This window comes from Puntigrus tetrazona, chromosome 19, assembly GCF_018831695.1.
Source record: "Puntigrus tetrazona isolate hp1 chromosome 19, ASM1883169v1, whole genome shotgun sequence".
Lineage (NCBI taxonomy): Eukaryota > Metazoa > Chordata > Actinopteri > Cypriniformes > Cyprinidae > Puntigrus > Puntigrus tetrazona.
The window spans coordinates 12,592,310-12,617,652 of NC_056717.1; the positions used below are offsets into that span (position 1 = coordinate 12,592,310).

Sequence of the window (25,343 nt, forward strand, 5' to 3'; positions counted from 1 at the left end):
GCTGAAAGCGGGTTGCACGAGGCTGGGTCTTTGACTGGGGTGACTAGGTTAATTAAGGGGTGAGTCTTCAGGATCTGGGGGGCCCCGGGGCAGGCGGTTGGGGGGTTTTGGCGAAGGGTTGATCGAGTGCAGAAAGAGGCCACGCCACTCACCCGCTCCGCTTCCTGTGGGGTATCTGTGCCTCACTTCACGAGCCTCTCTTCTGGATTCATAAAGTCGCACAAACGCATGCACACGTGTAGCACATATGTTCTCCGGGACCTGAAGGAAGTGTTTTTTAACTGAGTGTGTTGTTTCTCTAGAGCTCACGGTTGTGAAAATGCAGCTGTGCAAATCCACATCGAAGCGTAAAAACAACAGGCCGTGTTGATCCAAAACAAGGCATTGAGTTGAGCACGTCTGATTTTGAGTCTGATTGTGAAATGAGTCTGGATGTCAGGTACAGAAGATCTGTAAGCTATTATTATGGAAGAGTCTGGGTCTCAGGGTGGGTCACGGGGAGGCGGTGGAGTTTGACAGGTGTCACAAAACAGAAACTGAACGTGACCTTTTTTGTGTCCTTTCAGAAGATGAAGAGGAGGATGAAGAGGTCACAGAAATGAAAGCTGGCCCAGAAAATGACCTGCAGGAGGAGGAAGAAAGCAAGGAAACAAAGGAAGGTAAGACTGGGTGCGAGTTTTCATACTTACTTCATACTCACTAATGTTTCTTTTTCACATTATATAAAACATGAAAATTATGTTTTTGTAGATTATATAACTTTTTAATAAAAGTAATACAAATTTTGGTGACATTTTAGTTAAAGTCCAATTCTCCAATTCATTAAAGTCCAATTCTCACTACTCATAATTTTCTGCTTCTCAATAGTTAGTAGGTTAGTTGTTAAGTTTAGGTTGTATATGATCATGCAGAATATGTGCTTTATATGTAGTAATAAACAGCCAGTATGTTAATAATATGCTTGCTAATAAGTAAGTAAATATTGAGAATTGTTCCCTACACTAAATTGTTTTTTTCTTCAAAGTGTTTCAGATTAGTTATGTATACTTACATTTAAAGTAAAAATGTTTAATTCATAAATATATCCAGCACACACACGTATATTATGTAAACAAAAACTTTTATTTTTTGATGTGATTAAAATTTTACAATTTGAGACAAATAGAGCAATAAATTATTTCAAAAATATATTTAAAAGTATTATATATATATAAGTAGACTATATAAGTCTATGATATAGCCCAATTTAGTGTGTGTGAAGGTGTTCCAAAGGTTGTGCTCTTAAAAAACATATTCCATACCCAGACAGCATCCACCTGGCTCAAATTTAGCACGTTTGACTTCTGTATGTTGGATGTTAGACTGAACAACATCTGCTCAGTTCAGACTCAATGAGAGAGACGTCTCTTTACAGTAAAGCCTGACGTTGAGGTGCATGTTCTGCGCACATGTTCCATAAGCGCTAATAGAAACCATAACAGATCTGTAAATAAATTACCCACACTTACTAAAATGGCATTCAATGAGGCTGTTCCACAAGGGCAATCCCTTCTGTGTTGGCATAGCTGGGATTTTATTGTGCCCTTCTTTTGATGTTTCAAAAGGGAAATGCATCCCTTTAGTGTTTAATAAGCCATGGGTGGAGTGACATGACATTGAGGGGATTATTAACATGACGTAGCTCATGTCATTTGCCGTGTGATTTACAGCACGCGCTGTTATGCAAGTCATGCGACGTAAAACCTTCCGCCAAGTGAAGCGATGCGTCTATCTTGCAATTGCAGTACAGTCAGCGTTTAAAACTACGATTGGAACATTTCCACTACTGCACAAGTCCGATTTTTCCTACCTGCGCCGCTTTAGTAGTTTGTGTTTGGGCCTCGCACACGTCAAAATTCCCAAAGTCAGCAAACAGGATCAACAGAGCGTTGAGTGGCCACTCGCGTGTGACCCTTGCAGCCGTATCAGATGGCATTCTCGCCGGCCGGGGGCTGGGCTTATCTGGCCGCGGCATTCTGGGTCAGGCCTGATCGAACTTTAATGTCACTAGACCCCAGCAAGTGGACTTCAAAGCGAGCGGAGAGTGCATTCTTTGTGCAAGTGTACAGGGTAAATAACTAGAGAGAGGCCGGACAGAGGCAGACTGTGAAAGCACACGAGGGCTTTGACTCCACGCTGACTTTGATCACGCTTTTGTCTTCCTTATGAGTCATCAAAAAAGGCACGCAAATCAAGTGGGCTCAGATCAAAGGGACGGGCCCCTAATAGTCTGGGAGAAAATGGAGAAACGCAATAACATCAAAAACGGAGGAGAAGAACTGGGCGTGCTGTCATTATGGAAAGACGAACTAAGAGCTGTGTGTGTTCGCTAATGTATTTGCTTATTCATTTATTGTGTGTTTGTCATTTTTACGCCCATATCTCCCTTCTAATTGGCTTGACTACCTTTAAGGCTTGTTGGGAGTCAGGAAAAAAGAATGCGGGCGAGTTTGTTTGGGTTCAGTTTGTACAGTTACTGTTCAACGTTATGCCGTACGGCTATGATTTTGACTGTGGTTAAATTCGTTTGTTAGTGTTATTGTATGTAAGTGGTAGGTATAAACACATAGCCCATCTTTGCCGCCGTGACATGTGCTTTTGTGTGTTTGTGTATTAAAACGTATGGCCGGTTCTGTGTTTATTTACTCGGCAGCTGTGTTTACATCTTCATTTTGTTGTGTTTTGTCTTGTGTGTGTATCAGGCCACCCGCGGGAGCTGACGGAGGAAGAGAAACAGCAGGTTTTGCACTCAGAGGAGTTCCTCATCTTCTTCGACCGCAGTATTCGCGTGATGGAAAGAGCTTTAGCTGAGGACTCCAACATCTTCTTCGACTACAGCGGCCGGGACCTGGAGGATAAAGAAGGGTAAGAAAGTGACGCATAACACAGATGCTGTAGATATGTATATCTTACCCTAAATATTTTTCTATTAATTATTTTATATGATTATTTAGTTCATTTTTATGTTTTATTTCTCTATCAAATGGGTAGTTCACCTAAACATTGTCATCGTTTAATCACAGTCATGTCGTTCCAAACCCATATGAGTTTCTTTCGTATGAAAAATGCAGATAATCAGACAGTTGATGGTCCCCATTAGTGTTTTTCCCTACTATGGAAGTTAATTGGGGCCAACAAATGTTTGGTTCTTCTAAATTGTTTAAAACTATTCATAATAACTTAATTTGTGCTCAACATAGGAAATAGACTTGATGGTGAGTTGATGATGACATCTTTTTTTTACGGTGACAGTCATAAATTATAAATGGTTAATTGCTAATGGTTATATTATTGCAAATTTGGTTGTTGTGAAATGAAGTATATGGACCACAGTGGCATCCATGGTAATTAATCTGCATGAAAGGAAACCCAAAACACAAATTCTAGATTGCTTAAATCATCTGGATTTAATTTGCATATATCATGGATGTATATGTTGCTCCAGTGTTTTATGCTCTGACTTAAAAATCTATTGAAATGATCACATTTTTTAGTGAATTTTTCAACCAAATCCAGTGATGTAAATATAACATAGGAAGGGTCAGTTTTAGTCTGTAGTATTTATAATGATATATGAAAAAGGCTATAGTATGCCATTAATAAGCTGTGTGTGTGTTTGTGTGAATTGTTCTTCAAACTTCTCGCAGACTTATGTCATCCATTAACAACCTCTAATTGTGCTCTTTTGTATTGGTATTACAGTTATTTTTTATGAGCATTTGTTAATTTAAATATAAAAAAAAATGTTGTATTAAAATTGTCTGTACTAAAATCGTTGTATATAGTACAGTGTATTGAAAACCCAGAGCCAATGTTAATAAGAGTGTGTCCCTGTTAGGGATCTGCAAGGTGGCTCCAGTCTCTCTCTCAATCGTCTGTTCTATGATGAGCACTGGTCAAAGCATCGGGTCATCACCTGTCTGGACTGGTCCCCTCAGGTAGACTGACCTCCCTCTATGACCTCCTGTATGTGTCAGCACCTGTTCATTTAAAAGGGAGAATCCTCTCATTCTTTGTCTCTGAGTCAGCTTTATCACCCACCTCTCTGTTCTCTCTCTCTTTCTCATCCGTCTCCTGACTCTCTTGTCTTCATATTTCCAGTACCCTGAGCTCTTGGTGGCCTCCTACAACAACAATGAAGATGCTCCTCATGAGCCAGACGGTGTGGCTTTGGTGTGGAATATGAAATTCAAGAAGACCACACCGGAGTACATCTACCACTGCCAGGTGAAAACCCTTAACACAACACAACTCTACCCCTTTACCCTCCAAAAACAACGCCACACTGATTATTAAGGGAGTGAAAATTGCGCAGGAAAATGTTCAAGAGATGAAAATGTGTGAAAATGTAGTCATTTACCCACTCACATGTCATTCCAAACCTGTATGTTTTAACAGAACTTAAAACCAAGATATTTTGGTAACCAAATAATTTTGGTAAGCAAGGAGTTTCTGGCAGCTAGTGACTTCCATAATAGCTTTTTTTCTTAATGGCTAGCAATGGCTACCAATTTGGTTACCGGCATTCTTCAAAATACAGAATTAAGAAACTAACACAGGTTTGGAGCAACTTAAATGTCAGTACATTTTGACAGAATTTACATTTTTGGGTGAACTATCCCTTTAAGACATTGTCAACAAATTTGGTTTTAACTATTTATTTTAAAGATTTAACTTTTAGCTGAGTTAAAAATACATGTATTATTGGGTTTATTGTTACATATTGAATGCAGTATTACATGCTGTTTAAAAAAATTTGTAGGCAGCATGTAGTACATACTGTATGCAGTAAGCATCTCACTAGTATCCTATTCCAAAAATACCAGTAATGTTCTAAGCAATTCACAATAAATTTATAATAAAACAACCAAATTGGAAAGCCACGATAAAGGAAGTGGTAGCTTCAATAAAAGGGAGTTCTAATGGAGCGTACCACTTCAGATGACGAAATGCATTTAAATGAGCCTAAGGTGATTTAATTAAAGATGCATGCTGGCCTTGGAGTACCGCAGCGGAACAGAACACCTTATTACGTTGTGTGTCCGCTTGGGTCAGGCCAAAATAATCCTGAGGTTTGTGTGTAAAACATATCTGGTGTCGGTTTTGACGCTAATTATAAAAGACTCTGGGTTGAGAGTCTTTTCAGGGAGACGACCAAGTAAGCAAGTCTGGGAGGCGACAGCCTGGTGCGAGGGAGAGATATTAGAGAGACATTTCTGTAATAAAAAGATGTGGCTTACCACTTCCTAATCCTACCAGCCGCATATGTTTGCCCACCCACATGGTCTTCTCGTGCATGTGCTGCTTTTCCAGTGCCCAGCACCTCTCACATGCTCGTTTACACACACAGCTACAACCAAAGCCTACACAGACATGCTATACTGCACATGCTTAAAAAACAACAGACTATAATTGTCATTTTAATCTTTTTTTTTTTTTTTTAATGGAATTTCGAATTTAAAAATCATTTTGAGGATATCAACTTCTTACAGACTGAAATTGCAGCTGGTTTAGAAATAGTGTGTAAAATTTCAATTTCAGTTCTGTTTTACGGTTTCATATTAAGCACATTTTTCTTGGTAGACTTTTTGTTTATTTGACTCTTTATTTTACAGATGGGGTAAAATTTAACAAAGGTCCACTAAAAGCTTGTTTTACCTTCTGGAAATACTGATTATGAAATATTAACTCAACCTCACGAGGTCAAACTAAATAAAAAAGTATTTTCTTTTGTTATTATTATTTTCTGTTTATTTTAAACGTAGGAATGTGGGAACAGTTTTTAAATCCTGAAAATCCTGTGTTTTGTTTTTTTTTTTTTTTAAGAGATGGGACCACTCATCTGGATTTTTTTGTATATTATGTAAATGTAATATTTATATAATATCGTTTTCAGGCAATGGGTGTATAGGCTGGTCCAGTGTGTTATTCTCGGTCATAAAAGCTTAGTGAAATTATCACATTTTTAAATTTTCAATAAAACCCAGTGATATAAATATGACAAAAATAGTATAGTCTGTTTGTAGTTCTTTTTTTTTTTATAAAGACACACCATTGTTTCTTGCAGTGAATTTGAGTGACAGTATTTAATGGTCTGCACTGCAATTTGTGTAAAAAATAAAATGTTTGAAGAAGTCTATATATTTTTCTACCCAGGATGCTGTAGGAAGGGTCCAAATTATGTTATTTTTTGTAGCAGGAAAAATTATGTTACATATTTTGAAGCAAAAATTTAATGCACTTGCTACTTTTCAACCTAGACCATTTTTATGTAGTTTAAACATAATAGTTTTCACAACAAAGTAGTAATACACTAAAATAAACTGTATTTTATAGAAAGTGCAATTTTAGATTGTGTTGTCACAAAGGAGCATAAATGAAGGTTCTCTTTGATCTGCCTCACTCTGTCCTTTTCTTCTGTCTAGTTTAGTGATGCAAAAAGATGGTATGTATAGAAAGCATACATAAAAATAAAAACGCAAGATGAATAACACACAATGGCATTTCACAGCTTTTCTTCAGAGCGGCCTGAGGTTCAACCATCCTTTTTTCATCACAAGCAGAGAAATGGAGAGAGAAGCACGGGATCTCCAAACATTTGGCTGTTGGCTGAGGATGAAAGAGGTTGGGCCAATTTGCCGAGATATTGTTTTTCGCTCTGGGCTCTGTTCTAAACGGCGGTGCTCCCCGCTCACTAGACCGGGAATCTGATGGGTCTTAATGTGCGAGCATGTTCTGCCGCTTAACCTCCCCAAACCACACTGATCTTATTCCCTCTGAGGTACACGCATGCAAGAGCCGTATACTCATCCCCCACACGCTCCTCTCCTCTCTTCTTCTCCCCTCCTATTCTCCCTTTGCGGCTTCCCTCACTTTTGGCAGGGCGTGCGGCGGAGTTCAGCAGTTTTGCAGTCGTTTTTCCAGATTTACCCACAGCCGCCACTTTCATGTGCTGGATACTTCAGAAACCCTCCCTCCAGCGCCGCTGTCTCCCACTTTTCCCTCAGTTTCTTTTTGCTGTTCCATCTTTACCTCTTTTTGCCACATCTCTCTCTCCTTATACTCCTTCTCACACTCTAGCTCTGTTCCAAAGCCTAGTGAGCTGACTCGCTGTATACTTAGGCTACTTTCTAGCCATTATGGAATCGAACGCAGCACCTCCACACACAAAATAAATAGCAGTTGTCATTGGAAATTTGACTCACAATTTATTTCAGTTTTTCATTAGCATGTACCTAAGCTTACAGATTGATTCTCTAATAAGCATTAAAAATCTTTTTTTTTTGTATTTATTTTAAGATTCAGGATTGCCTTCAGCTTAGAATATATGGTCTGTATGATTTGTTTAATGTTTCAAAATGAGACATAAACAAGTCTTTTATGCTTATTTTATAATTTATTTAATACAATACAACGTTTTAATATATTTTAAATGGTCATTTATTCCTGCGCTGGCAAAGGATTTTCAGCATCAGTTACTCCAGGCTTTAGTGTCACACAATCTTATAATCATAATCATCAGAAATTATAATTATAATATGCTGATTTGATGATCAATAAATATTTCTTACTATCAATATTAAAAGCAGTTGTGCTGTTTAATATCTTTAGAATAAACAACGATCATTTCAAATTCTTTACATTTTTAAAATAAATGTGATTAGTCACTTTTTCTGAATGAAAATAATACTTTCTTTTTAAAAAATGATAAATTACTGACCCCAAAATTTTCAACAGATTTAATCTTCCCACCTGCAGTGCACTTTAAAACAGTCCCCTGCGAATGAAGCTCACTAGAATTTGAAACAGCTTCTGTCTTTCTTTATGCTCTCCTCCCTCGTTTCACAGTGTCTCGGCTTCAGACGGTTACAGAAGGCCACTCCTTTTTAGATGGTTGTGGAATATTTCTAAGGTGGTTTGGGTTTGTTTTGGGCTCTGTGTGGTGTGATCTTGGCTCTCTGCTCTCTGCTGTTCTTTCGGGCCCATCATCACAGCAGGCCCTGTTCGCCAGTAACATCACATGACCTTCTAAAGTGGGCTGCTTCTCGCCACATCAAGGGCGCACCCCAAAAAACTGCTCACCGATACTGTCAGCCCTCATCTGCATCGCCTACATTTTATTGATATCATTTATATTTTACCCAGGATGACTCTATGTGAACCCCTGCTGGATGCCTGAGGCTCGCTGAATAGAAGTTGGCACTGAGGAAGATGTGTTCGCAGGAGCTTGGAGAGATGCCCGCTCTGTATAATGCCTCTGGATGGAGTCGCATGTGCTCATAAAGCTGAGTGTAGAAAGGCTTCAAAACCACTCACAGCTTTTGAAACAGGAAGAGCAGAGACCTCCGGTCCGCTATGATTTTACTGCCTACTCTTGTATCCACATATATTACCAGATAGGAATGGATCACGATGGTCGACTGATTTATCTGGATTTCTTTCATCTTTTTTGTTTGGTTTTGTAGGTGATTTTATATGTAATTCTTTAATTAGAAAGTTGTGATTCCGCTTTTAAACCTGCACAGAAAAGTTGTGTCTTTAAAGGGATAGTTCAACCCAAAAATTTTTATTCTGTCAGTAATACTCACCCTTATGTGACTGGTCATCTTCAAAAACACAAATTAGGATGTTTTTGATGAAATTCGAGAGCTTTTCTCATCCTGCATAAACAGCAACGCAACTACCACATTTAAGACCAAGAAAAATAGTTTTGGAAAAATTGTTAAAATAGTCCATGTGACATTAGTGGTTCAACCTTAATTTTATAATGCCACGAGAATACTTTTTGAGCACAAAGGAAGCGAAAATAATGACTTTATTCAATAATTTCTTCTCTTCTGTGTTAGAGTATTAGAATTCTGACATTGAACCCAGATGTGCTGTGCTTTGTTCAAGGTCCTTGCCCAAATTTTTCGTACGCGTTGTTCCGTGCTTTTCCTTATCCTTTCCTGTCAAAAAGCTTGCTACAGATGCGAAAACGTAGAAAACCAGACCTGTTATTTTTTTTTATTCTGGACGAAAATGTCTTGAAGGCAGTGTGTAAACGTGATTGGCACAACGTGAGATCATATTTATTTTTTAACATGCAAATCTTTTGAATTTGGAATCAGTGTGCAAAGACCTTTAAAAGCATAGGAATGCACATGAATGTGTTGCAATACTCTAATGAATGTGCATCAAAGACTGACACAGAAGAGAATAAATTGTTGAATAAAGATGATGATGATGGTGAAGTGATGGCTTCTCGTGCTCATTTTTTATTTAAAAGCTGTCAAAATAGTCCATCTAGCGCAGTATCCAAATTGTTCACAAGTCCTTTTTGGAAAAAACTCATATCTCATTTCTATATCTCATATAAACATCTCTAAAGGCTGAATAAACTACATGATTTACATGATTCTGGACGAGTCAATGATATTTACCAAACACCAGCAGAATTCGTGCAGTCAGAGGTGATCATTTCATAGAAAATTCAGATTAGATTTTAAAAGTTATTTTTGACTGAGGTCTAATTATACTGTGACCAGCCTAATTATACAGGCTAATAATTATACTGTACTGTTCATTCAGGTGATCCACTGACTAGTCAGTTTTAAAATTGTGTAGCATCATTAATCTGTAGACCAATAGTAAAGGTTTTTAGAATTTATTTAGAAACCAAGTATTTGTAAACAGAATTTTGAACAGCTGTAGTTTAAAGCTAGGAAAAGAAATAAATGACCTTCAGTAAACCTTTAATCGAACCAGAAACACTCAAGTAAATTAAATAAATCTAGCTTGAGGAACCAATTGAAGTCCAATGAAGTCCAAATCAAATGAAATTGAGCTTTAAATCTGCATTTTATCAAAATGTATCTACGCTAAGAATACTTGTCCATTCAAATTGACCAGGGCACGGCTGTTCTTTACTCTTATCCTAAGGTAAAAGAGGGAGATCGAACTACTTGCATTCACTAGCTTCTCTTCCATTGTTCTCGAAAACGGAGATATGGTATTACACGGCCTGTGCCAGTAACCGCAGAGTGACAAAATCCGTGGGGTGCCGTTTCGGGAAAAAAAAAGAGGTAGGGAGCGAAGGATGCTGGTGGAAGACAGAGGAGTGCATCTGGAGCTGATAAGCTTTGCTGAGAACCACATGATTGTGGTGCTTCAGGAGGAGGCGGCAGTGAATGTACTGTCTGTTACACAGTCATCTCCTCCCTGACAAATGGCTCCAACTTTTTTTTTTCTCTTTTCCCTTTCGGCCCGCAAAAAGAGGGGCAACAAAGGAGGGAGTGTTCCTCATGCCATCTCTCCTCACGGGGTTAGTCCTGTGGATTATCCCATACTGAACCATTCCCATTGATATTATCGTGTCCCATGCACTTAGTCCCAGTGAAACCCATTAAACTGCAGGAAAGTGTTGTGGGATTGTGTTTTCACTCGCATTTTACTTTTCAATTTGACTTTCATCAGAGCTTCGGGTTGGTAGACATCAAGCTGAGCTTGTAATGAGAAATATTCTCAATTAAATCAGTGAAATGACTGCATTGTCAGATGCCTGGAATAGTGAAATTTGAACTCAGGAGGGAAGACCAATCAGGAAATATCCTTACATTACCTGTAAACCCAGAAAAATATCTAATAAGTAACATTGTGCTACCGTGACTTCAGGTTAATATAAATAAAAATGTGGAGATGTCTCCCACCTCTATGTTTCTCTTTATTTGGGTGCCAGTGTGTTGTCAACCAGTGTGTTGAGACAAAATGAGCTAATTCCAGTAGCAAAAGCTTGCTTGAATAATGGTGTTTATGGCTTCCAGTAAAACTAAAGAGGTAGTTTCAGGCGTTGGAGATAGACAGATCTTAACCCACACTCTCCATATGGTGTGAATATACAGCCTTTTCATCCCTTTGCCTCTCAGCGTCTTGTGCCTTTGCCATGTTTAGATTATGACTTTAAAGAGAGTTCAAATACTTGTCATATTTATCTGCGCTTCGTTATGGAGCAAAAGGTCTCTCTGGATTTATGTGGTTACGGTAATGAGGGAAGTATACATCAGATGTTTTATAAACTGAGATTGCCCTATGACATGTTATTCATCATTAAAGGCCCGTTCACATCGTGTCAGCAGTGTCCAATGCATTGAACTTTATGGAGTGAAGGGATGACTGCAGCATTACTCAAGTCAACGTTGTTTTTTTGTACACATTTTTGCCATTTTTCACATAATTGCCAACAAAAAACTGTCAGACATTATGAATGCCTTGTTTCTTTGAACAGGTACATTCACACAGATCAGATACTTATCCAATCCAAAGTAAACTAGTAATCTGTTAAGATAAAGTTTTCAGATTAATCTTAAGAACAGAAAACAGACAGATGGAGTCGTCAGAGGTTGCTGCAGGACACAGGGATGATACCGCAGATAAAAACAGAGGCCTGCGGTGTACGGATAGAGGCCAAAGATGGCCGTGATTGGCTGTTGGCTGGACTGCTCTCCTGAGCTGAAGTTTCAGGTTACGATACTTCATTAAGTCTCTGATTAATGGCTTCATAGTGGAGTTATTACCCTCTTGTTGTGGTGACCCCAGCTCACGTTCATTAGCCCAGTAATGAAGCGCTGGTCTGGGGAGCGTGTCCCTGACACATGACTATAGAAGAGAGAGAGAAAGAGACTTGGTTCAGAGGTCGGCTTGTGGCTCTGATTGAAATAGCTGTGTATTTAAGCAGCAGTGTTCCCCTGTCTCTGTGTTAGTATTCAGGACTGACTGAACATTAATCACAGAACTGAGATCCTTTTCCAGCAGTACTGGCAATCAGACTAATCAAGACTTGAGTGAAACTTTTCAACCTCTTAAAAGATACTAATCAATTTATTAACTGAAATGTTGGCTTTTGATGTCCAGTGATTGTATTATTGCAGCCGGTTTAGTGCCTTGCCTGTATCTGCTTTCCATTTTATTTTCTACAATAATATTGTAGTTAGGGTTGGGAATCATAAGAAATTTAAAACAATTCTAGGAAAGGTTGTTTTTTACTGGCTGCTCATTATTCAGTATCCATTGTCTTTTTAAAATGTGGCATAGGTGAAAACTCATTTTTGGCTTCAACTGCATTACATAATGCTATACCAAAAATATATGTGTTGACATTTACTTTATTGTGTTGTTTTTGTTTTTGTTTTTTTTTTTTAAAAAAACACTGATTATAGAACACGTTGTAAGCTGTATGTGATTTATAAAAAAGAACCAATTGATCATTTATTCATGAATTGGTTGAAATACACTGGTTGCACTCATGGTTTTGATTCACCAAAAAGAACCTGCTCATCCGAATCATTTGTTCGCAACTCGATTTGGGTGTTTGTTCTGTATGGCTTTGATTCACTATAAAGAACAGTCATTTGTTTGGGAATCGGACTACTTATTTTGTGCTACATGGCTTTGATTCACCAAAAATAATCATTTCTACTTGGGAATATGACTACTCGCTTCATGATGTGTGGTTTTGATGCACTAAAAAGAACCGACTCAAGAGTAATTTGTTTACGAATCAGACTCCTCGCTTCTCACTGCATGGTTTTCATTCAGAAAAGACTCATGAGAGACATTCAAGAATCAAACTACATTGATCACAGAGTGAATTCTGTATGTTTTGCACAGTAGAGTCAGTAGCGGTATTGCAATAACTGCATAAGCGATTGTTTGGAATAATGCAGTTGCAACAACCATTAAGGAAACACGACATCATTTGATTGTTGTATGTAAATGAATAGAATTGTTTCAAAATAAGAACCGGTTTTGATATTTCTGCAGTATTTCTCTGTCAGGCCGCAGTCAATCATACAGTCAGTCATGCATTTCTAAATTTTCCAAATAATCTCCAGTCCAACCATCAAACACTTTTGTCTTAATGCGTTTAAACTTTAAACCAGATTGGCCTGCGTGTCCTGAGTGTAAATAAACTCAACTCGCCTTTATTTTTACCCCTCCAACTTAGTTTATTTTGAGTCCTTTTAAAAAACCACCTCACATATGAGGCTGCTCCCGAACCCTCTCAGAAGCTGTATTTTTTTTAGAGGGGGGAACGAATGAAAGAAAAGAGAAGCGTGTTTTCTTTTTCTCTGGTTTGTTTTCCAGTCCCTTTAAAATGAACTCTGGGTGCATGACGAGAAGGCCGCAGATGGTGCGGTATACTACAGGAGACAGTCGTAGTCTTTTCTTTACAGATGACTAGAGAGCGCTATGAAAACACGTCTTTTACACTTCTGTCCCGCTGCTGTCACACCGCGGCAAAAAAGGCAGTTTTGTAAGTAAAACAAAATATCGTTGTCTCCTTGCTGTCCGTAATTGGTCTCCTGAGATAATTGTAAAAGTGCTTAGTAAGGGGGGCTACAGAAAATTTTGTGTGAAAATATGTAAGCATGAAGGCACGTTTCGTGAAAAATCTAAAAACTAAACAAAAACTAAAGTAAAAGACAGAGGGAAAGTTCAAGGCTAAGGCTGTCACAACAAAAGGCCGCACTTCTTGCTCTAGTGCACTCTGTTTATGATGCTGTAATCTAAAACTGCTGCTCCCACAATCCCTAACATAGTCTTCATCTCCGTTTTTTCTTTTGTCTTTTGTCCTAAAGATTTTGTCTTGTCATCTCTTTTCCAGTCTCCAGTGGTGTCCGTGGGTTTTGCTCGGTTTCATCCTAACCTGTTGGTGGGAGGCACGTACTCGGGGCAGATTGTTCTCTGGGACAACCGAAGTCACAGAAGAACACCAGTTCAGAGGACCCCCCTGTCTGCTGCGGCACACACAGTAAGAGAACAGATACAATCATCTGTTACACTCCATCATGAATTCAGTCTTATTCTGTGGAACACAGTTATTTTTTATATTTATCTTTTACATGCAATGAAAGTCAAAGAGTACAATCTTAGTGTGTTTTACTACCCAAAGCTCAAAGAGTCTTTTCTTGTGAAAAAAGTGTTTAATTTTATTAAATGTACACTCGTAGTGTACTTCAAATCTCAAATGTATATTTAAAGGAAAACTGTACTTGCAGATAATTAATTAAATAAAAGGCCTCTTTAGTGTACTTTCATGACAGTTTTTAACACACTTAAATGCACTTTTAATAATAATTTTATAATAGTGTTATACAATTTTACAGATTAAGATTTAAATGATATTTTTAAAGCAATTTAAAGCAAGATTTAAAGCAATATTTTCAAAATTATTTGTCAAAATTATTCATTTTCTTTAATGCCAAAAATCCTTACAATATTAAGTAAAGATCATGTTCCATAAGACAATTAACATGAATATAATTTTTTTTTCAATATTTTTTAGATGCATTTGGACTTCAGTTGCCAGATTTTCAAATAGATTTCCAAATATTGTCCTTTCCTAACAAACCACACATCAATGAAAAACTTATTTTTAAAAACAAAGAAAATCAAGGTTGACTAAATGATGACATAATTTTCTTTTTGAGTGAATTGTGCCTTTACCCGGACACTCCCGTTATTACATGATGCTGGTAGCAATCAATCCTCAACGTTTTCCTGACCTCGTCTTCTCTCTGTGCAAAAGGCCGCCCGCTGTCTACCCAGGGCTAGACTCAGTCTGTCAGCACAGTCAGGCCCAATGAGCCCCATCTAACTCCTTGTCATGCAATAAAGACAGTACAGCCTAGTAGCAGAGGAAAGTGACGTCCATAGACCCTTATTGTGCTCAGCTGCCACACACACGGCCCCTGAATGCCATACATGCTGAGGGTTTAAACTCCCGTGCCCTCAATAATGAAAGCCTATGTCCCGACCGGCGTCTCACCACTCTGCTGGGCCGTCTGAAAGAGCCCTTTGTTGGTCAAAAAACAAAAATCAAATTGAAGGCAATAACGACATAATGGATTCACACAATCGACTGTATTTGCAGACGGGCAGATGCTCAGGCCAGGTTAGTTCACAAGCTAGGTATTGTCTCTATATAGACCTTTAGTTCATAGCTTATTCCTAGATGTTTGCTGGCCATGTCTGACACTTTCTTGAATTTCTCACACTCGTCAGACAACTGTAGATGACATACTGTAAATCTATTTTTCTCAAAGCACCCTGTCTACTGCGTCAATGTGGTCGGCACTCAAAACGCCAACAACCTGATCACTGTGTCCACAGACGGCCGGATGTGCTCCTGGAGCCTGGATATGCTTTCACAGCCTCAGGTCAGTGCTGACGCTACACCGGCATCCTTCACACCTGTATCACATCTGATCGCTCAATCCATGTGTGTCTGTTGTAGGAGAGCATGGAGCTTGTTTATAACAAGTCTAAGCCAGTGGCTGTGACTGGAATGGCCTTCCCCACTGGAGACGTCAATAATTATATAGTAGGCAGTGAGGAGGGAACAGTGTATACAGCGTCCAGACATGGCAGGTTAGTGGCATACATTTGTTGCTTACATTTCACACAATCCATCTAATTAGAAGAGTTCAGAGACAAATAAAGTGTTTATTGGGGTCCAAATCATTCATAGATAGTCAGAAACACACGTGCTACATTTTTTGATTTCACTTGTTGTGATGTCCGTCCTGGACTGCCTACTCATCTGTCAATCAAAACAAGGATTTTAAACTTTGCGGTCGGCTTTCTGAACAAAACGTTTAGAAAAGCATGTGCCATCCTGAAGTTCTGGGGTCTGTAATATTTTTTTATATTTATAAAAGTTAATATGCTGGGCTGGTGCACAGGAAACAGTTCTTCTTTTTCTATCAATGTGAAAACAGTTATGCTGTTTAAAAAAAAAATGGAATATTTGGAAAATATGATTTTAGCATATTTCTTGTAATTTTGTAAATGTCTTTATATTGTCTTTGCTATTGTCTTTTTTCTGAAACTGCATGAATAAATATAGTTAAAAAACAATCTCCTGGAAAAATATTCAAATTCTTATTTATTATATTTTCTTGTTGTTATTAATACCTTTGTTTTATTTCTCTTTTGTGTTGCATCACAGTAAAGCTGGAATCTGTGAGATGTTTGAGGGCCACCAGGGGCCAGTGACAGGCATTAGTTGTCACAGTGCTGTGGGCCCTGTTGATTTCTCCCACCTCTTTGTCACCTCCTCTTTTGACTGGACTGTAAAATTGTGGAGCACAAAGGTAAGAGATAGCATCCTCTACATCTTGTAAGCATCATCAGAGTGCTTCACCTTTCTCTGTTGACTAACTCTAACTACACTGCAAGATGTTCTAAATGAATTTATGCGTGACTAATGATCAGTTTTAATGAGACTCATTGACCCACATGGACTGGAATTAGTCACATTTAAACATTAACCAGTGCATCATCAATGGATTCATTCAACAATTTTAAGCTTTGCAGCAATTTTGTTCATTCATTGGGTTTTGACCATTTTTGTTAATTTTAATGCAACTTGTTTTAGGGCATTTTAACTGGAAAGCAAAATAATAATGCTTCTTTATTTTTAGTTTTCCCCTTTTTATGTTAATAAAACCCTAATATGTCATTTACAACCAGGCTAATTCAAAATGCGCGCACAGTTACAAACATTAATGTAGGCGCATCTGTTTTAAAGAGCGTTTTTAAGCTCTGCTTTGTTAATGAAGACAGCATTTTGGCATTATTTTTGAACATGGAAGTAAATCCATTCTGTGTCCAAAGCTTGGAGACCACTGGACAGCGGCTTTTGCCTTGGAGCTTAATCTGCAAGTTCAGAATGAATGATTGAGTCTCTTGATTGGGGTTCAAACCACATGGACCAAAGAGATTGAGCAAGAACGGCTTAGGGTGGGAGACGTATGGACATGGTTGTGCTCACAGATATACTGCAATCTGTGTCTGGAGATACTGGCTCAGATCACATTAACCACAGAGTGAGGGAAGCATGAAGGCCAAGTATGAATAAAAGATGGACATCGAAAGAATGTTAGGGGAGGAGAGAAAAGCATGAAAAAAGCGATGGAAAAGTGGGATAGCTTGAAGGAGACATCAATGACACAACCTTGGTAGAAATGGAAAACATAACAAGTAGTTAAAGGGATATCTCCCTTTAAAGCAATATCGTATTATAGTTGTATATAAGCTTTATAAGCAATTTAGTCATTTATAATATCAGTAATATGTAAGCATGATTTCTTAAGCACCAAATCGGTATATTAGAAGGATTCCTGAAGGATCGTGTGACATTCAAGACTGGAGTAAAGATGCAAAAAATTCAGCTTTGCGTCCCATGAATAAATTATATTTTCCAATATATTAAAATAGAAAATTGCAGTATTTTACCATATTACAGTTTTTACTATATTTATCATCAAAACACCACACTTTTAAGCAGTAGTGTACATTTTCATGAGAACTGTCCCTTTAAAACGAGTTACCAAAGAGTTAAAAAGCATACGAGCGCCAAATAATCTGCAATAGATGGTGGACACGGGTCATTTGACAAGGAAGTGGCACATCTACTGCCTCAGGCCCTGCTATGGATAATACAGCTGAGCTGCTAAAAGAAAGCTACAGTATATGTCTCATGTTCTCACACTCATCGCAATCTGCACAAGCCTACGTAAAGTCCTGAGCGTCCTGAAACCACAACATACCGTCCTGTCACTTTAAGTTGGACTCAATGCATTTTCAGTACAAATCTGAGACTTTGCGCATTCTGACAGATATTAAAACATTCCTGGGATGTTATGGATGTGCGTGTGTTATTTTTTGGGGACGGGGGAATTCCTTCCCTTTGAGGAGAGCCGCAGGAATGCAGGCCTGTCTCTTTCTCCTGTGTGTGGTTGCAGGCACACCTTCGCTTGGAACTAAGCGCGCCGTGAACCTCCACGCATTATCAGTCACAGGCAATAATATGAATTTCAAATGACACCTGGCTTGCTATTTTTAGACATTGATAGAGTTACTTGAGTCATTTTGTGTTCATTGGGTGCAGAGCTGCCTTCATTTTTCTGTTAGTAGCAGAACCAAGACGGTGCTGACAGATAATTCCATTCCCTTTATTGCTGTCCTATAAAACACAAAAGGAAAAAACGATGTATGTTTCCCATCAATGCCTGATCTCTGCTCGGAAAACTCTCCTTGTGCCCTAATTTGCCTTTTTAGGTGCCTGTGGCGAGGCATTGCAGTCCACGTCTGGGTCTGTGATGGTGGTGATACGTGTAAGCACTGTTTACTGTAGGCACTTTAACAGCTACACGAGTTACTGGAGATTGAATACATACTAAATCCCATCACTAGACTTCTGCAGAAGCATCAGAGAGGTTATGGAATGGTCTGCTTCTTCGTGTTCTTAAGAGCATGCACATCACGCTCTGTTAGAGGGAAAAAAATGGCCTGCAAACTGATCTGTAGTCCTCAGGGAGGGCAGAATCAGCTCTGGCGCCTTCAGGATTTGGATTTGTGGCTGTGGATCAGATCAACTGATGAGCATAGTTAAAGTTCTAATTGGACCTGTACTGGTTTGATCGCAAGAAAACAAAATAACAATTACCATAGTTGCTGATACAGTAACACGCTGAATGTGAAAACAAACCACTATTCATTTCGTACTGGCGGATTGTTCATGGATGTCTCTTTCACATATTATCATTATATACTTGGTTCGGAGAGGAAAACGTTTAGCGTGATTTACAGAAGACACCCACTAAAATGTCAGTTAGTGTAACAGTAGTTTGCGCACCAAAAAATGATGTCAGGCATATTTAGAACGAGAATCACTAGAGGACATTAAAAGATTTAAGGATCACAGTGCAGTTCCCAAGAAACAATTCATTGTCATTTTAAATCTGTATCTAAATCTTTGCCGCTATGTTTTAAAGTGCTACAGGTTTTACACATCTGTCAGTGTTAAATCATTTAAAATATAATCAAATTTTGTATGTTCACTTATTCTCATATGTTTTCTTTATATATTATCTTATTATATTTTGATATAAATGTATCTGTATGATAATGGAACTATTATAACAATTTAAGATCTTTGTTATTTTGATATATTTTATGCATTTATATTTTAAGGCATTTTCTTAATGGTTAATCAAAATTTTCAGCAGCCATTACTCCAGTCCTCATTGTCACATGATCTTTCACAAATCAATATTTGGTGCTCAAGAAACATCATAATCTTATTTTTTTTCAGTGTATTTTCAGTTTATCAACACTTTAATTATTATTCATTATTCATCACTCATTATTCAATTAACAATTAACTGAAGAACTGTTCATATGTTAACTAATGTTGTTAACTAATGAACCTAATTGTTACCTAAATATCTTTACTTTGACTTTTGATTGTTAATGCATACTTGGGGAAAAAAAAACACTTTCTTTCAAAAACATTCATTTGAACCGATTTCAAAATGAAACGGTAGCGTATATTTAAACAGTTTAGTTATTTATTCATTCATTCATTGTTTGTTTGATGATCTATGTTGCAGGCTGCCCTTTTTTGTGTGTGATTGGACCATCAGATTGTTTTTAAAAAATAAGTAACAGGCTAATAAAAAACGGAGGTGATTTTCAGATGAAGTCTGCGCCCTGCGTGGTGTGTTTTGGTGTGGTGGAGTGTGTCTCGGTGTGCTTCATTAGCGTGCTGTGGTCTGCATCGCTCTCCGCCCAGCTGTCTCTCTTTGTACCTGTGCGGAATGCATCCAGCAATCCTCAGTATCTCTCTCTCTCTCTCTCTCTCTCTCTCGCTCCCTCTCTTTTTCTTCTCTTTTTTTTCTCTATGCCACAGACAGCTGTTACACTTAGGTTACAGTACACCTTGGAGAGACTTTCATCTAGCGTTTTTTTATGACACTGCTTGAATGTGCAAAGGTTTTAATTAGCTCAATCCCAGACAGGCCCCAGGGCTGCAGCAGCGCCACTCTGTCTACTGCCTATGCCACTCTCTCATTCTCTCGCCCTGCCTCTCCCTCCATCTTCACCCACTTGTCCCCTCACAACCCCAGCACCTTCTTGCTTGTTCTGTTTGCCCTTTCATTCTGCCTCTCTCGTGATATTTCACCTCATTGTTTCTCATGTCGTGTGCCCCTCAGCAAAACAAGCCGCTGTACTCCTTTGAGGATAACGCAGACTACGTCTACGATGTGATGTGGTCCCCCGTGCACCCCTCGCTCTTCGCCGCCGTGGACGGTATGGGTCGTCTGGATCTGTGGAACTTGAACAACGACACTGAGGTGAGGTAACGCTTTCGGTCTGGTCCCCCAGATCACGCCAGGCCAAAGATGCATCAAAACAACAACAAGTTCCTCTCTGTGTGGGCGTCTCCCCACAGGCCACCCTTAAATCAGCTTTCTGACAGCTCCTCACCAACAGCTCGCACAACACTCCAGCGACGTTCCTTTCCACACACACGCATAGTCTGCAAGCTTACGGCTAATTACTCCGATGTGTGCGGATTCCTCTCTCTCCACCATTCCAGAGTCGTTGAGTTCCCATGGGCTACAGCCCAGCAAAGCGGTTTAACCTGGTCTTCCAAGGCCACTGTCTCTCAAGACCTTCAGGGACAAACTCAGCTTTACTTATTGTATGATATATACTGCAAAAAAAATTTTAAATAGTGAAAAATTTTAAATATCATATATATATATATATATATATATATATATATATATATATATATATATATATATATATATATATATATATGATTTTAGATTTTGTATTTTGTTTTGTAGTTATTGTGATTGTAAAACTATGTAAATATATGAAAACTGTTTAAACTGTATTTAAAAAGCTATGCAAATATATGAAAATAACATTTTAATACAAATCTATTATATAATCAACAATTTAAAAACATCAAGATATATAAACAAAATTATTGTTCATTTTTGTTTTTAACATTAACCTCAATTTGCCATTTAGGATACGCATTTCAATTGTAAAAATAAAGTAATTCAATAAAAACTATATAAATAGGTGAAAACTAAATAATGCCAAAAATACACAGTATTAAATATTTTTTTCATACTAAATAGAATTTAGTGCTGTCAAATGATTTATCGCAATTAACTGCATCCAAAATAAAAGTTTTTGTTTACATAATATATGTGTGTGCACTATGTACAATTATTGTGTACATATATAAATACATTAAAATGTTTAAGAAAAATATGTTAATGTGTAAAATATTTATACATAATATCGATTATATGAATGTAAATATATACATGGAAATACATTGAAATATTTTCAAAATATATACTGATTGTATTTTTATTTTCATAATAAATATACACAGTACACACACATATATTATGTAAACAAAAACCCTTTTTGGACCTGAAATTTTCGATCGTTTAACAAAACAAAAATTTTTATACAAAACTATTTAATATAAACCTCTCTGAAAATGAGTCTTAATTTCTGAAGCAGTTTGATCAATGATGTTTAGATATGTTTTTCTGAAAACAATGCCTGATTCAGTTCTGATTTTTGCGGTGCTGGCATGCAGACTTTGAGGTCATATTAACTGTCATATACTGGCTCCAACGGCGTATGTCACTGATAATGGAGTGTCATCGTGCATCACATGCTATGATGTTGTTTCATGTGACAGTTGACTTAGTGCTACATGGAGCATTCACACAGTACGTCAGTCTGTAAGGCTGTACATGCAGAGTCCGGCGAGAGCGGTTGGGTGTTACGTCTCTCCTGTGTGAGATGAGATCTGTCCACTAAGGAATACACACCCACTTTAATTACATGCTGCTCTGAGATCTGCTGTTCTCCGCTCACCCCCCTCTCTCTCTCTCTAACCATACGCTGTGGCTTTGGTGGAAGGTAACCAATAAACAGCTCACTGATTGTAAATCATATATACTAAAGTCAAATTGTAATCAAAAGTGACCTTTGTACCTTCCTAACATACACTTCTGGTCTCACTGAATGATTCTCAGAAAACAATGTTAACGTAATCTTTCATTAAAAAGCCATCTTTATTTTACTATTAATTATCATCTTCAATATTCGGTTTAACTCAAGAAAAATGGTTTTAGAAAAGCACCATGTGCTTTTATGCTAACCACTTGGCCATAATGCATACGGTCGTTTGATACGGTGTATGTTGTATAGTATAAAATGGTAATTAAAAAAATTGAAATCAGGTTCCCTGGTTTTTCCTCCCATTCTACTAGTGTTGAAAGCATGACTTTCATTTAAAGCGGTAAATTTGGCCTGATATCACTAACCTTTGACCCTGAATCGGTCTGTTGAGAGCAGATAATGAGCTTTGTGTGTGTTTCTGTAAATTGTGTGGACTTTCCATAGACTTCTATTACTTTTATACTGAGCAAATGATATTTTTATACACTAACCCTAAACCCACCCCTTACAGCAAACCTGTTTTCATTGTCACACTTTCAAGTAAACACTATTTACTATGTTTTTTTTCCCCCCTGCGGTCTTAACAATGTCAAAAATTTCAGGTTTTACTATCGTTGTGGGGTTATTTGGTCCCCACAATGTAGCAAACGTGTGTGTGTTTAGCTCCAAGAACAATGCGTGTTATCCGAAACATCAGGAACCGGCAGTGCCACGGCAGCGCTCAGTGCTGACGCACACACCGACACATGCGTAAACAGGCAAAGATCTTGCGCCAGAAAGCAGCCAACAGTTCTCCATTGTCAACTTATAAAGAAATTCACCCATAACACCATTAACAGACTGTGGGCTCGCCTGGTTCCAATTTACGCAAAGAGAAGCTTGCAGCCAATTTAACCTTGCAGTTGACTCTTGGAGGAAGCTGCTCGCTAATAGCTCTCAGGCTGTGGTTAGCCTGTTCTGACGCGAGGAAGCTTTTGTATTAGCCAGCGTACAGCTTCCATCTTTGCTGACAACATATGTCAGGCCAGTCTTAACTGTCATAAGTAATAGGCAGAAATCAACCTCACACACGCGCACAACAGAGCCTGTGTATCGCTTTAATGTGTGGGGAGAAACTTTTCATGATGATTTATGAAATCATTAAAAACGCTCATAGTTATTTCCAGTAGAGTTGCGGATTCATGTCTTCTTCTTATTAGAGCTCAGCTTTGACTAGACATCCTAACGACGTCATTTTATCACAAGGGCTCTGTATGTTTACATTATATGACTTATTCAAAAATTGAAGACATGTTTTCCGCTGTGAGATTTATAAGCCCCAAATCCTGTTACATTTTACTGTTATTTATTTCCATATTCTTGCACGAATTAGAGAATGTGAGGTTGGTGGTTGATGTTTTGCATGTTTTAATTGTGAGCACACTAGGACTGTACGACCCACATTCATTTTGTAATTTAAAATTAGTCTCGCTTGTGTCTGAATTTAGATATGTCATATTAAAGAAAATTCAATTTGTAGATTTCCGTTAAAAAGTTTGGGAGTCCCCAACAACAGGTTAACATGTAAGGTCAAAAAACACTTTCGTTGTCTTATAACATGCATTTATTATTACCTTACTTGCTCAAGAACTCCCAAACCATTTGTTTAAAGATAATTTTTTCCTTTGTGTGATGCTAATCTGCGGTGATTTTTCGATTGGTTTCATTTTCTTTTTATCATGCCTGTAATGTCGTGTTTGTAAGCACAGTGCTGCTTTTTGTACAGCGTTACCGGGGAATCCGCTGTTATTACTGCTCAAAAAGCGCCACCTAATGACAAACAATGAATCTGCATTTTCATTGAGACCAACAGTCAAAGACCAACAAGTGGGCGGGCAATATGCTGATGTTTCATGTGTCAAAATGAAAGGCTTTGGGATTTGTTTTAAAAAAACGACACGTTTCAATGATTCAGAGTTGACTCTTTTCCTAAAGCATCACGTGACACTGAAGACTGGAGCAATGACTGCTAAAAATTCAGTTGCATTTTTTAAAATAGAAAACAGTTATTTTAAATATTGTAATTATATTTCACAATATTACTGTTTTTACTGTATTTTCTACCAAATAATTGGAGCCTCAGGGAAAATAAGAACTTTAAAATCATAAAAAAAAAAAAACATTAAAACATTTCACTGATCTCTTCTCTATTGTATTAAACATCGTATTTATTTTTATTATTTATTTTCCTAATTGAAACATTATGCTTTTTAAGCTTAATTAAGCATATAAAAATAGAAAATGGTGACAAATAGAAATTGCTATAATATATCACAATATTACTGTTTTTATTATATTTTCAATCAAATAAATGCAGCCTTGTTGAGCGTGTGAGATTCAATCAGAACATTTCAAATTCTTAATGTATTTTATATGCTGGTATATATTTCGCCAAGAAAGAGACATTCAAAAATCTTGCCGACCCTAGACTGAAAATAATCAAAAAGCTTACTCCACGAAGTCTCCTCTGTCCTTTCCCCTTCATAAGTGTGCTATCACATAATTGTTTGATATGAAGTATATGATCAGGGATGTTTTTTGTGTGCAGGTGCCCACCGCTAGCGTGACAGTAGAAGGAGCCCCCGCTCTGAACCGCGTCAGATGGGCCTCTGGGGGCAAAGAGGTCGCTGTGGGAGACTCAGAGGGACGTGTGTGGATATACGACGTTGGAGAGGTGCGATTTCTTTTCTCACTAAAAAGTATGGTAATGTGAGAAGATCTTCTTCTTCTCTCGGAAGTATTTTCGGCAGTACGGCCTGGATGCAGAATGAAAGTGGAAGTGAAATTGAATATCTCAGAGTTTGACATAAAGGGTTTGCTTGTTTACCAAGCTCTCAGCGTGGCTAGCTTGTTTTTGTTTGAATCTTTTTATTTTAATGACTTATTTTAAGGCAGTCTCCACATGACTCGACCACCGCCACAGAGCGGCAAACCACCAGGACTCCCATGTTCACCAAGTTCTTTTCGGTCTCCGGGTTTGGCCTCGTGTGTGGGGCAGCGCTAATCTTAGCGCAGTGTACGGTGGTAATTGGAGAGTACGACGGTCGAACATGTGGGCTCCTTGGGCTGATGATAATAGTGGGTCATCAATAAAATGAAGTGAAGGAAAGTTGAAGGGTTTAGGTAGAACGGGGCTTATTTACAAAAGAAGCACTCTACATGGCCTTCGTCACCAACTTCCAGTCGCGGCAAGAACTACCACTTCTGACGACTGCCAAGGTCCCTTTGTGTTATATTTAGTTGACTGTGTTAAATATTTGCTTTGGATCACCACAGCATGTTTTCGCTGCGCTTGAGTCATATTGCATAAACTTCAGATGCCATTTCGGGTGGTTTCCAGTTGAAATAGATTTTGTTCTTCAACCGCGGATCACCCCCTGTATGACAGGCCTGAAATATACTAAAGCTAAAGAGTGTCTTTAAACTTTTTTTTT

At 38.0% G+C, this 25,343-nt stretch overlaps 1 protein-coding gene across 7 annotated transcripts in view; it reads left to right on the forward strand.

Moving 5' to 3' along the window:
- The window catches only part of LOC122323728 (cytoplasmic dynein 1 intermediate chain 1), a 51,788-nt gene that overhangs the window by 23,077 nt on the left and 3,368 nt on the right, over positions 1 to 25,343 (forward strand). For 4 of the 7 annotated variants that reach the window (XM_043217801.1, XM_043217799.1, XM_043217797.1 and 1 more), the window contains 10 exons: positions 567 to 659; positions 2,742 to 2,904; positions 3,878 to 3,977; positions 4,141 to 4,266; positions 13,682 to 13,828; positions 15,123 to 15,236; positions 15,314 to 15,447; positions 16,028 to 16,172; positions 20,079 to 20,219; positions 24,458 to 24,583. In XM_043217801.1, the coding sequence (XP_043073736.1) occupies positions 567 to 659; positions 2,742 to 2,904; positions 3,878 to 3,977; positions 4,141 to 4,266; positions 13,682 to 13,828; positions 15,123 to 15,236; positions 15,314 to 15,447; positions 16,028 to 16,172; positions 20,079 to 20,219; positions 24,458 to 24,583 (1,289 nt within the window). The remainder of the gene's footprint in view (positions 1 to 566; positions 660 to 2,741; positions 2,905 to 3,877; positions 3,978 to 4,140; positions 4,267 to 13,681; positions 13,829 to 15,122; positions 15,237 to 15,313; positions 15,448 to 16,027; positions 16,173 to 20,078; positions 20,220 to 24,457; positions 24,584 to 25,343) is intronic. The other 3 variants (XM_043217798.1, XM_043217800.1, XM_043217803.1) reach the window with 1 other exon arrangement.